This window comes from Pieris brassicae, chromosome Z (assembly GCF_905147105.1).
Source record: "Pieris brassicae chromosome Z, ilPieBrab1.1, whole genome shotgun sequence".
In the NCBI taxonomy this organism is placed as follows: Eukaryota; Metazoa; Arthropoda; class Insecta; order Lepidoptera; family Pieridae; genus Pieris; species Pieris brassicae.
Genome location: NC_059680.1, coordinates 6,035,382 through 6,047,910, shown reverse-complemented (window position 1 = coordinate 6,047,910; position 12,529 = coordinate 6,035,382). Strand labels below are relative to the sequence as shown.

The 12,529-nt window shown below is 34.2% G+C and overlaps 1 protein-coding gene across 1 annotated transcript in view; it reads left to right on the top strand.

Moving 5' to 3' along the window:
• LOC123718400 (polyhomeotic-proximal chromatin protein-like) overlaps positions 1-12,529 on the top strand; it is a 34,934-nt gene that overhangs the window by 19,537 nt on the left and 2,868 nt on the right. The window contains exons 12-28 of the mRNA XM_045674820.1: positions 21-219; positions 1,061-1,224; positions 1,951-2,054; positions 2,454-2,526; positions 2,614-2,661; positions 3,081-3,168; positions 4,054-4,154; positions 5,550-5,651; positions 6,488-6,571; positions 6,901-7,065; positions 8,057-8,159; positions 8,713-8,828; positions 9,095-9,248; positions 9,474-9,571; positions 10,642-10,720; positions 11,478-11,647; positions 12,054-12,276. Of these exons, the coding sequence (XP_045530776.1) occupies positions 21-219; positions 1,061-1,224; positions 1,951-2,054; positions 2,454-2,526; positions 2,614-2,661; positions 3,081-3,168; positions 4,054-4,154; positions 5,550-5,651; positions 6,488-6,571; positions 6,901-7,065; positions 8,057-8,159; positions 8,713-8,828; positions 9,095-9,248; positions 9,474-9,571; positions 10,642-10,720; positions 11,478-11,647; positions 12,054-12,275 (2,070 nt within the window). The 3' untranslated portion in view covers position 12,276. The remainder of the gene's footprint in view (positions 1-20; positions 220-1,060; positions 1,225-1,950; positions 2,055-2,453; positions 2,527-2,613; positions 2,662-3,080; positions 3,169-4,053; positions 4,155-5,549; positions 5,652-6,487; positions 6,572-6,900; positions 7,066-8,056; positions 8,160-8,712; positions 8,829-9,094; positions 9,249-9,473; positions 9,572-10,641; positions 10,721-11,477; positions 11,648-12,053; positions 12,277-12,529) is intronic.

Below are 12,529 nucleotides of genomic sequence, written 5' to 3'. Positions count from 1 at the left end.
ATGTGTGGTGATATTCACAGGCTGGTGGACAGATGCAGTTTGCTCCTTGGCAGATATCAGGGGCCATACCCCAAGTTTGGGCCGGAGGATTGCAAGCTGGGACGATACCGGCTGGCGGGTTGTTAGCCCCGAACCCCATCTTCATACGAGGCTCGCAGCAGGATCCACCGCCTTCTATGTTCATACAACATTCACCCCAAAATAATGTTCAGCATACCAGTTAGTATTGCCAAAATTGATGGATCGTTTTGGCTTACATTTTTTAAATACCTTTATCGATAAGATAATAAGTTAACGATATATTGAAAAGCAAACAAACAAGAATTTGTAGGTAATTGTTATGTGTAAAAAACTTATCTCCAAAATGTCTATACACTCTTAAAATATGTATAATTACAATTGTAAAAAAAAACGTTACGAAGTTACATAACGTCTTAAAAATTATGTAACCTTTTTTTATTTGTATTTTTTACAAGTTACTTGTGTGTCTAATAAACTAATACTTAGTTAAAATTCTACAGATTTTGTTTAACTGTAATATAATTTTAATTTTACCAAACTGCTGATTTGTGGAAACACGAGAATGAATCTTTGAATGACTGAAAGTCTCTTCATATATTTCTCTCTTTTAATAAGTTGAGAGAGAAATAGGCAAATGAAGTTGGTCCATTGTTAGACTTTATAAAATACAATTTTATTAAACATCTAGATTTTATTGCGAATTTCTTTTATCGTTTATATTATTTTTTTAGTTAGCCTTATCTAACATATCCAAAATTTTGCTACGCTACCCCTTAAAGACTGTTCGCCTTTCCAGAATAAAATCTAGGTACTAAATAAAACAGTTTTTGTCTTTTATGGTTTTCCTATTTTATAGAAATAAAAAAACTTCTTCAGAGTTCAAGGAATCAATGAAAAACTCAAATTGGTCCAGCCGTCTTTGAGGTTCGAAGCATAGCAATATTTTGCGATTATTTCTTTTATATATATGTGTGGCTGTGCGACTATTGCTGTGCGCTCCTATGTAAATACAATTTTCTATATAACAATGTTGTTATAGGTGAAAGTGTGGCGTCGTCAACCGTCAGTACCACTAAGCCAAGAGTCTCCACTGATGGAATGTCAAAAGGACCCCGGCCACTGTCAAACATATTGCCCTCGAGTGGTATACGACCAGCTTCTAGTGTTTCTACGCAGACTAGCGCGAATCAGGCACAAAACGCTGTAAGTTTTATTTTTAATAATTTTTTTAATTCGCCAAAATGGTTTCAAAAACACTGATAGTTTGATATTCATAGATGTTTATTTCAAGCTGGTTCCAAAACTAGCAATACTTAAAACATGGCAATCCTGATAGTTTGATATTCATAGATTTTTATTTCAGACTGGTTCTAAAACTGGAATACTGATATTTTTTTTTATTTAATGCAGGTTTTTAAATTTTGCAACATTCAAAACATGGCAATAGTGATATATGTGGATTTTTTTATTTAATAATGCTATTCATATTACAAGAACCTTCGACACTTTATAACATTTTATTTTTAAATGTCATAAAAGACATAGAAGAGCTAATTATTAATTAATATAAGGTACAAATTATTATGTACACCATTTTCTATAAACTAGCTGACCCGGCGAAATTCATACTGCCTAACAGTCAATGAATACTGTGTCACAGACTAACTGAACTTAATTTATGAACGTAATACAATGATTACAAAAAAAACCCTAATTTATTAAGATAAAAACAATATAACAATTGTGTATAACACACGTATAAATATTTCATAACCAACTTATGTTCATACTTTTTAATTACTGATATCACATTTCTACAGTTACGAAACCGTTAAATACGTTCGTTTCGTTCTTTTTCCTTTTATTTAATAATTTCAACATAAAAATCCAGCCGTTTAGCCGTTATGTACACGTGCTATTGATATACAGGCAAAGCAACGGATGAGAGTGGGTGTACGTGCATCTACGCCGAAGCAAGATGCAGCGAATCAAACGAATAAAATGCAACATTCAATGCAACAGCAGAAAACGCAGTAAGTATTTCTATTTAGTTAAAGAATCATAAATTAACGGTTCCGGTTTGCCGACGGACGGAGCAGTATTGGCCTAGTTGTTTTAAATGGCGACTTCATCCCTGAGTTCGAAGGTAGATAGACTTTCAATAGACTATCTATCTGCGCAGTTAACACTCGCTTGTTGTGAATAAAATCATCGTGAGGAAACCGGTTTCTCTTGGAAACCTAAAAAGTCAACGGTGTGTGTCAGGCAAAAGGTTGATCTACTTGCTTATTTCAAATGATCACGGAACAGCACATAAATCTGAGTACCAGACCTAAAAAGTTGTAACGCCGTTGCTTTATATATTGCTAACGAACTAAGAAAAGAGTAGAGTTCTTCAGCATCATCATCAGCATCTTTTATTTTACTTCTAGGTTACTGGTTATGAACTCGACGGGCCAAATGACACAAATCTCGAGCGTAGACAAACAGTCTCACAACAAAAATGTGCAGCAGCAACAGCAACAGCAGCAACAACAACAGCAGCAGCAGCAGCAACAACAGCAGCAGCAACAGCAACAACAGCAGCAACAGCAACAACAACAACAGCAACAGATAATGCAGCAACAGGCATTGCAACAGGTAATGTACGACTGATATATTTAGTTGCACACAGGCTGATTTCACAATAATTGCAATATTTATAAATCGTTATAAAAATGTTTATGTTTTATTTATTCTTTTATTTATAAATTATATTATGTTCTTAGTTTAAATTTTGTGTTAATAATTTTCCCGTTGTATTAGTATTAAGTTACTGTAAGAATATAAAATAAATGTTTGCTCTCTGCATCGTTGTAAACATACGCAATTTTAACAGAGACTACCTCTTTATAGTAATCAATATAAAAAAATATTAAATAAAATGTAAAAAATCATAAGGCTTACAATAATAACAATTGAAATCGTAATGATAGTAAAAAGAACCATAAATAAAAGTATATACTGCTTGTTTATCAAACTTATTGGATATATGTAAATGTTACAATATTCCTTTCCAGCAACAACAGCAACAAGCGCAGCAACAACAACAACAACAATTGTTGCAGCAACAGCAGAACCAACAGCTAGTCCAACAGTATCAACAAGGTGATTGTTTATATATGACAAATTTAATTAGAATTTTTTATTAAATTTCACGAGTTCTTAAAGTATACAGCGACTTTCGCCCGATTTTTCATCAATAACTAGTTTAATCACACATAATTATCTCTATGTTTAACAAAACAATTTGGCCTGCTATAATCAGTATCAATTTCCATATTTAACTAGACAACGCTCAAGACTTGATTTAGGCTTGAGACTTGAGAGAATAGATACTAGTATATATGTCAAGTCTGGAACGTTGATTTTAACTCGTGTTGAATAAAACTAAAATTATTTGAGTAATTATGTTATAGCATGCATATTATTCAGTAGTTTGAGTAGAATATGTGACTTCCAGTTTTCGGGAGCGGTCTTTGGACACCCGGTATGAAACTCATTCATTTAATTAATGTTGTCTATGGTTTTTCCGATACACATAAAATGCTCGATAGTTAAAACTCCAGATAAGACATAGTAATGAGTAGTATTTGTAGAAAATCAGCGCAATGCAAATTTCAATTATAATAAATATTCAAATATCTGTTATATGGAGCTTAGCCTGGTAGCTTAGGCGTGCGACTTTCATCTCTGAGGTCGTGGGTTCGAACCCCGGCTTTCTATGTGCGCATTTAACACTCGCCCTTGCGAAGGAATCATCGTAAGGAAACCGGCGTTAGAACAAAAACGATGAGTGTCAAGCGCATCAAGCTAAACCTACTTGCCTTGCAAACAGATACAGAAATCTGTGGCTAAGTATAAGTTGGTGTTTTATGTCGTTAAAGAAGTTTTTTTTTTTAAATTAATAAATGTTATTTTATATTCACCTTGGGAACGCTGCGAAAATTAATGGACTGGTGAAATTTTTGCACTTATAATTTTTTTTTCTAGGATTACTAGGGATGCAACAAGCATTACCAGTGGGTTCAGTCGCTCAGACTTTGCCTTTGGCAGGCCTTCCGCAAATATCTATGGTGCATCAAATTCATCCAGTAAGTTAATCTAATTCTTACCTTTTGAGTTTTTATTACGAAAATTGTGGAATAAATGTATTTGAACAAAATTATAAAAAAAGAAAATATTTATGTTATTAGTTCTTTTTTATTAGTAAATTTTTGCATTATTTCAATGTAGGATTAATAACGTGAAGAAAAGCAGGAAGATTTTGATTTCCCGCAACTACATGACACAACCGTGTTCATTTTAAACTGGCCTGTATTCTAGTACGTCTAAATTAAATCTAATTTCAAGAGCTGTCGATACATTTTTTTCTATACGACGTTTGTCTCAAGATTTACATAATATGGCGGGTAGATGCCTGTGCAACTACCTACATAGACTGCATGTTGATTGTCTTTTTAAAATACTCTTTGATCAATGTGACTTTATAACAGTTAAAACGTCTGGAAATACAACTTAGTAATAGATAAATATAAAGTCAGTGGTCAAGAGAAAGAAACACATTTTAACAATTCTTCTACTGACGTATAAAATCAAACGGATCCATAACACGATTGAATTTTTGTTAAGTTGTGACGTTTAGTTCTAACAGTGAATAAAGAGCTCCTTGAGTGCAAAACGAAATACAAATAATAAACAGACATTAGTAATCCATACGAACTGGTCACAAAATTATCGATTGTACTAACATACGTACATTACGTAATAGTCTCAGATAGCCATTTACAGGTGGGTGTTAAGCGGCCCAAGTTCAAATAAACTGACTTGTGCTATTTATGGATTTTATTTGCTCCTACCAAACAAAGATTGTAAGACAAATTCGTTAAAACCCCTCCATCTAGCTAAATTTCTAGAATAAAATAAATATAAATATATCGACTACTTTCCTAGCTTCGTTGATAAATTTATATTTTTTCGGATAAATATAATAAACTCGAACTTTGTATTTAAATGTGACAAAAATAAGATCGAAGCCTTCAGAAGGTTGGGAAAGAAAGGTGAAAAAATAAGACCGGCTGTTATGACGTTTATTACCACGAGTCCGGAAAAAACATCGCGGGAATATCAGGCCATCGCCCTCTAACAAAAAAAAAACATAATATATATCAAGCATCGCTCAGTACCAGGACTTTAAGAACACCCGAAGAGGAGTCGCAAAGGATAGAGAACAGTGGGAATGGTTTGAGGTGGCCTTTGCCAAGAAGCACACCGAACTCCGAGATATACTGAAGTACATTAAAGATCAAAGTGTTTCGGAACACAAAGGCTATATTATTATAATCTAGATTTAAGTTTCATTGACGTTCTGGAATACATGCCTTTAACTATAAATGGGTATTTTAAGTAAAGAGCGATATTAATTTTTAAAAGAATCCATGAATGGATTTTTTTAATTTTTTAGTCATTTGCTAAATATTATTTTGCAGTTGGGTGGTGCTGGTCAGCCTGGCACATTAGTTAGCCAAATAAGCACTAGTCAACCAGCGCAAAATGCATTAACGCAAGTCCAAACTATTCCACATCAGCAGGTAGGAAGATTATTATAGACTTAATAGGATTTTTTCATATCTAACAGCTAAGTTCATCCAAGAAAGTTGAATTATGCAACCACTTTAAGTGATTCACAGTCATGGCGCAACAGTGTTGGTACTCTGTTATATAATGAACTTGGTTGGCAGAATTCAATGGATAGGATTTACAGTAATTGAAAATAGATGGCGCCGATGAATGAAGTTAAATAATGCTAAGATGATGCAATATTATAAATAAGTCTTATTTCTTAGTCTTATCTTAATTGATACGTTAAATACAACTATATTTATATCGCCTCATTCATTCCTAGGGAATGGTATCCGAAAGGTATGGAATAGTTCTGTGCGTCCAACGTGCGAAAAACGTCCAATATGTGTGCCCTTTTTTGGCACGGACCTCATCCAAATCCGGCCATTTCTGTCTGAACTGAGCCACTCTCTACAATTATCACCTGCTAAATTGTCTGCCTACCTAGGTCACCAGTTTCATTCTTTGTTGCTCTACTTTCCTCTTGCCATGTGGGCACATTTCCACTTAAGTTTATTTATTTCAATTTATTCAATTCTAAATAAATATCGGGATTACTATAAATAATAAAGGCGTCGTTTTAGACATTTTAAAAACTATTTTTTTCCCTAAAATACAGTTTTTACTTGATACGATTTTTTAATGTCACTAATAAATTACGAAGATCAATAAAAACATCTTTAAGAACGATTTACGTACTATATGTCTCTCTCTCCAGAGAGATAACGATAAAATATTTTGTATAAATTTGAGAATAATACTACGTAAAGTAGTATTTTTTTAAATATGTTACTTATTCATTTAGGGTCTAGTTGGAAGCGGGTTGGTTCAAACTTCAGTTGGTATGGCTATCCAACAACAGTCACTCAACGCTACTCAAATGTCCAATGTAAGTACTAAGTACGAAAATGTTCGTACGTACGTAACGTACGATAACAGAGGCAACACACACATTTCTGTCTACAACTAATAAGAATGCACAATTTAATAAATTGTGCATTTTTTTTCGATTTAAATCTAGTCAAAACCCCCTGAATACAAATACCCAATAATTTCTATTTATTTTGAGTAATTATCGGATATATGACTACATCAGAAGGCGTTAAACGATGTCTATGTTATACTCTACATGACAAATAAACTTGACATTTGACACCCGTTTCATATACGTCATTTGATGTTTTAGCGGGAAATTTAATGTTTATTAATTTTTTTCAGGTATCGTCAAACAGTTTAAGTACACCTCAAATAACAATCCAGGCTTCAGGCCTTGGACTAATAACGGCACCGGTACAAGGCTCCGTTGTGCCGTTACAGTCACAAATTGTGTCTCAACAAAGTCAAGGGAAACCAGATGAGAAGCCACAGCAGATGCCGGCTTCGGTAAGTTTTATACTCTACATAGTGATTTCGCCATAGCCTGGTACTTTAACATTATTTTGTTGTGTATTTATTTTAAGTTTTTTTTTAAATTCGTATGATTTTTTGCCAATCTTTTAGTGTTTTCACAGTGAAGCTATGGTATTCACTGTCCCCATCCGCCTAGCTTCTACTCTATCTCCCTTTAAATCTCTACTATACAAGCATTATCTGTGCACACCGTGTCGTTAACTTTCGTCTTTAATGAATATACTGAATTATTACTATGCACTTCTTGCGCTCATCTTGTTAATGATAAGGCCGCCAGTTGCTCGTCTTATTATATAATTATTTCAATTGTACAGTATTTTAATGTAAATTAATAAATATTAATGACCCCGAGATAAATTTTCTGAACAATTTTAATTACCATTAATATGTAGCAAATGATTTATCCAAAAATAATTCTACTATACGCAGTAAAAGATACGAATAGGGATTTTTTTACGTTTTTACTACACGAACCCTTTTATGTATACTATTACGTTATTGGAAAGTTATATCAGTGTTGGGCAATTTCACTTGTTAAATGGGCAAAGCCCGCGAAGGGTTCTGACAAGGGTTGCCACCTTTTTTGCTATTAAAGTACACAAGTATTAAAAGTAGGTACATAGTATCAGAGTAAAGTAAAATTTATTTCTCTTTCTTATTTTGTTTCAAAATATATTTTGTATTATTTACGGAACAGTTAAGTAATGTGGCTGTGTGGCGCTGGTGAGTAATGTTGAGTGGCAACATCAATTCAGCGCCAATCAATAAATTCCGTTTAACGAAAATATATTTACGTATAAAGAAATCACGTAGTGCAAAATAAATATTCGTGTAATTTATTGTTGTCATATACCTAGTATAGTATATACCTTAAATAACATACAACAATGTCTGACTGAGTTTAAAGTGACGGTTTCGGATGTCACTGGCCAATGCCGGCTAACATTAACATATTATTTTTCAGACGACAGTCCAGCAAGTGTCGACCTCTGACGCGTCTACGGAGGCCGTGCCATCGAGTGCGCCGGCTAGTGACGTCACTATTTCTACAACTGTCACCACACCAAGTAGGTTTTAGTCATTACTTATTGATTTAAAAAAAGGTTTTACAAGATTTTCATAGAGCATTTTTTTTTAATTTTCCCTTGCAATGAGCTTTTTAAATAACATTTCACTATGGAACCTACAGAAATTGTTATTTTTATTTATGGCTTTAAATTAAACATTCATAATTACAAGAAACCTCCTGAAAACTCTTGGCGTCAGTCCCTGTGACGTATGCTTGTAATCACGTAAACAAACCGCCGAGTTAATGATTCATAAGTAACACAAATATACATATTTTGATCAAACTCCTAGATAGTAGTAGGATTAAACGAATACGTTATTTACAAGCATGTTACGTCACCGTCGATCGACTAATCTGTGACCGTTTTGTGCCACGTGACCGAGTTTTAATTTTTTTTTAAATTTATTTACAAGTTATTTTATTTCGTGATGCATTTAAAACCCATGTTTTATATAGATTACTTTCAATTATAACTAAATACTTTAAATAGCCCATTTTAAAGCCATGTTTCTCTGACCCCTTGACTTATATGGGTTAAAACCTTTTTGCAGATATCTCTCCGTCATCTGAAGGTTCTAAGCGTTCGGAGGCTTCCGTAAGCACGTCTGTCTCTACCTCCATCTCTTCGGCACCCACTAGCAGCACGGTTACTACGAATGTTAAGCAGGTATTGTTTGTGTATATTTCTATAAATAATAGAATACTCCTAGAATGCTCTTTGGGAGACTTGTAAAATTTTATGGAACATCGTTCGAAAGACTTGCGTGGTCTCAATAAAACAGAAAAAGTTATAAAACTCTTAAGAGGAAATGGGTGGTCTTATCGCTGATCTGTGATTACTTCCAGGCAATTTTTGAATAAAAAATTCTAGGGAAAGTGCTATATGTTTGAATTTAAATTACATCATAACTGATTTTAATCTTATACTTACAGTCACCAGTTGCAGTGACGTCATCGACGACGATGTCCTCATCGGCGAGCGTGACGTCAGCGACCATGACGTCACCGACAACTACGTCTGTAGCGGCAAGTTCGATAACATTCAAGAGCAGCCAATGTACGCCAAGGAACATCAGCTCCCAACAAGGTATTTAACTTGACGCTTGGCTGTGACCCAATTTGGGGTCGTGCGTTCGACCCCCGGTGGAGAATCCATTGATTGGGAAGATAGGGATGATTAACACAGTAATATAGCCAAACGAGTAGTGAGGCTACACCATTTATTATTTTTAAACACCGGGAATCGAACTCAGGTATAATGATTTAAATATAAAATATAATAATTCGTTAAAGAGTTAAAATTATTTTCCAGTTACGGACAAGGGGTTACCCAAGGCGATGGTCAAACCGAACATTTTGACTCACGTGATTGAAGGTTACGTCATACAAGAGGCAGCTGAACCATTTGCCGTAAGTTTAATAAAAGTGATAGTAAAATGATTTTTTTTTTCCTTGCTGCACTTTTTTATACAAGCTGCTAGCTGATATTTATTATTAAGTTTAAAGAACTTTATTTTTCATTATAAAAAATTTATTGTTTTTTACATAAGAAACTTAATATATACGAACGAGATACATGTCGCCACCTGACAGCCGTCAGTCTGGCCATAAATACTGTTACATAAAAACTTTTTTTTTCTTCAATTGGAATGTATTTTGAATTTGGAACACGTTTATATTTTAAAAACTTCTTTAGATTTTGCGCCATTGTACATATTTTATCGCGTTTATTATCAAATTACAATATGGAATAGGAGCCGTCGGTCATATTCCAGACACTTCAAAAGCTAAGTATCAGCCGTATGTTCGTATATCGTACTATCAACAGATACAACGACACTTTGTCGGTCGAAGAAAAAATCGGGGCGGCCGTGTCCTTTAAGAACTACAAAGGCTGTTAATGCTGTTAAAGTAGTAATATAAATTGTAATGTACAAACAGAAAAGTAGTAATTGTAATGTAAAAACAGAAAAGTAGTAATAGTAATTGTAATGTACAAACAGAAATGTAGTAATTGTAATGTACAAACAGAAATGTAGTAATAGTAATTGTAATGTGCAAACAGAAAAGTAGTAATAGTAATTGTAATGTACAAACAGAAAAGTAGTAATAGTAATTGTAATGTACATTATACATCTGTTTGTACATTACTATTCTGTAAAAATCTACTATTGATGTACGCATTCGTTGCATTACTTCCAAAAAACCTATGAAACTTGAATAGTGTCCAAAGTTTAGTTTCTAAATTTATAGACATACATACATTTATCTAAGTCAAGCGTGTGTCGGGCACGTGCGCCTCTATAACAATGATGTCTGTTGTATTTAAATAGATTATAGTCATATAATCAATTCAATGGTAAAAAAAACAGATTATTATTTATATATTTCAATGGAGACATTATTAAATAAAGGATAACATTTTATCAATAAGTTATGAACAGATAATGGTTTAGTGGTTAAAATTTAATAATTTTAAGGTGAATCGTCCGCTCCGCGAATGGAGTTCTGGTGATAAGGAGCAAGAAAAAGAAAAGGCAACAACGGATGAACCGCCACGTGAGTATCTCTACGGTATAAACAAATGAACAATTATACAAACATTCCTATTTTTTATATTTTTCTAGTAGAACTAAATCTGATAATTTTAATCTATATAAATAAAAAGATAGTTTCTTAGCGCACTACTCGAATAAGGCTGGACTGGCTTAAATTCGGAAAGTTTTTTGGAGATGAAATTGAAAAAAGTTATTTAGTACATAGGTTTTTATTCCTGTTTAACGAACAGTCTCTGTGGGGTAGCATAGTACTATAAGTTGGTGTCCAGCTAAAAGGGCTAAGTAAAAAATCATACAAACGCGAAACGCAGTTCGCGGGGGCAACTAGTTATATATACTAATCAGTTTTATATCTAATACTGTTACTACTTTTAATACCGACGTTTTCATGCTATTTGTATTCAATATCAAAGCCTTGGGATGGCGTAATAGAATACTTCAAAATTATTTTTTATGAACCTATAGATTTGAGGGCTGAACGTTTCCGCTTGATATACAAAGTTTTCCATAACTCCAATATAATAGTAGTCCAGTAGCTCTACAACCAAAGGGTTGTTTAGAGCTATTACCAGTTACATCTTTCTTTGATCATTATTTCATAGACGAGTAGATGAACAGTCTTTTATCTGACATGCCGGTTTCCTCACGATATTATCCTACACCGTACGAGGCCATATGGGGAAATATAGAAAGGGACGAGAGTCGATGAAGGTACTAGACCAACAATGCTATATACGCCGATATTTTTAATACTTTAGCTGGCAAAAGAGCAAGGATGGATATTACTACTAGTCTACCACGGATATCGTCAAGCAACGACTCCAATCTTCCCAGTACTAGTCAGGCTAGCAATGAAGTTTCGGAGGCACCTGATACAATCCAAGTAGACGAAGACGCGAAAGAACTGCCCAACGCTCATAAGTGGACCGTAAGTGTCGGTTTTCTTGATATATGCATTTAGTACCTGATTTCATATCACTGTGAATAACACGGAGTGATAAATTAAAAAGATATCCTAGACTATATTTAGGTGGGCAATGGCTCTTAATATTAAAAATTGAGTCCTATATAAATATTATTAAAATTTCTACAAAAGCTAAAACAGACTATAGACTAAAAATAAATGGTTATGTTATTTATGTCATTTGTCAGATGTCGCTATTGGACCGAAAATTGTATCAAACAATTTGCAAATTAGGAATGTGTACCTCAAAATTGTATTATCATTTACTCGTGTTAAATTATTTATACAGATTAAAAACAACACGCCATGCGCGGCCTTTCTGACAGATTTCTTGTCATAAAGTTTATTGATTATGATTTTTACATTTAAGGTTACCGAAGTGTGCGAATTTATCCGCAACATACCGGGTTGTGCCGGCTATGCGGACGAGTTCCTCATGCAAGAAGTGGATGGTGAAGCTCTACTTCTGATCAAGCCTGAACACTTGGTGATGGCGCTGTCTATGAAGCTTGGACCAGCTCTCAAAATTGTCGCTTGTATTGATTCGTTGCGTCCGGAGAGTGAACAGACAACCGCTGACGCAAATGAATGAGGTATAGTTATACATTTTCAAGGCCAAGATCCACTAATTTGACTTTTCCTTCAAACTAGCGTACAGATACCGGCAAACATCTTGAACAAATGTCCTTGCCTGCGCAGAAGCGATTTTTAGGTATTGTCTGTGCACTGTCCACTGGGTGGTCGAAGGTGCGCCGCGGCGAGAGAGTGACGTGTCTCGCGCTGTGTACGATGTGCAAACTTTCCCCCACTCCCTTGTTCAATGCTCAAGAAGTTTGCCGGTATCTG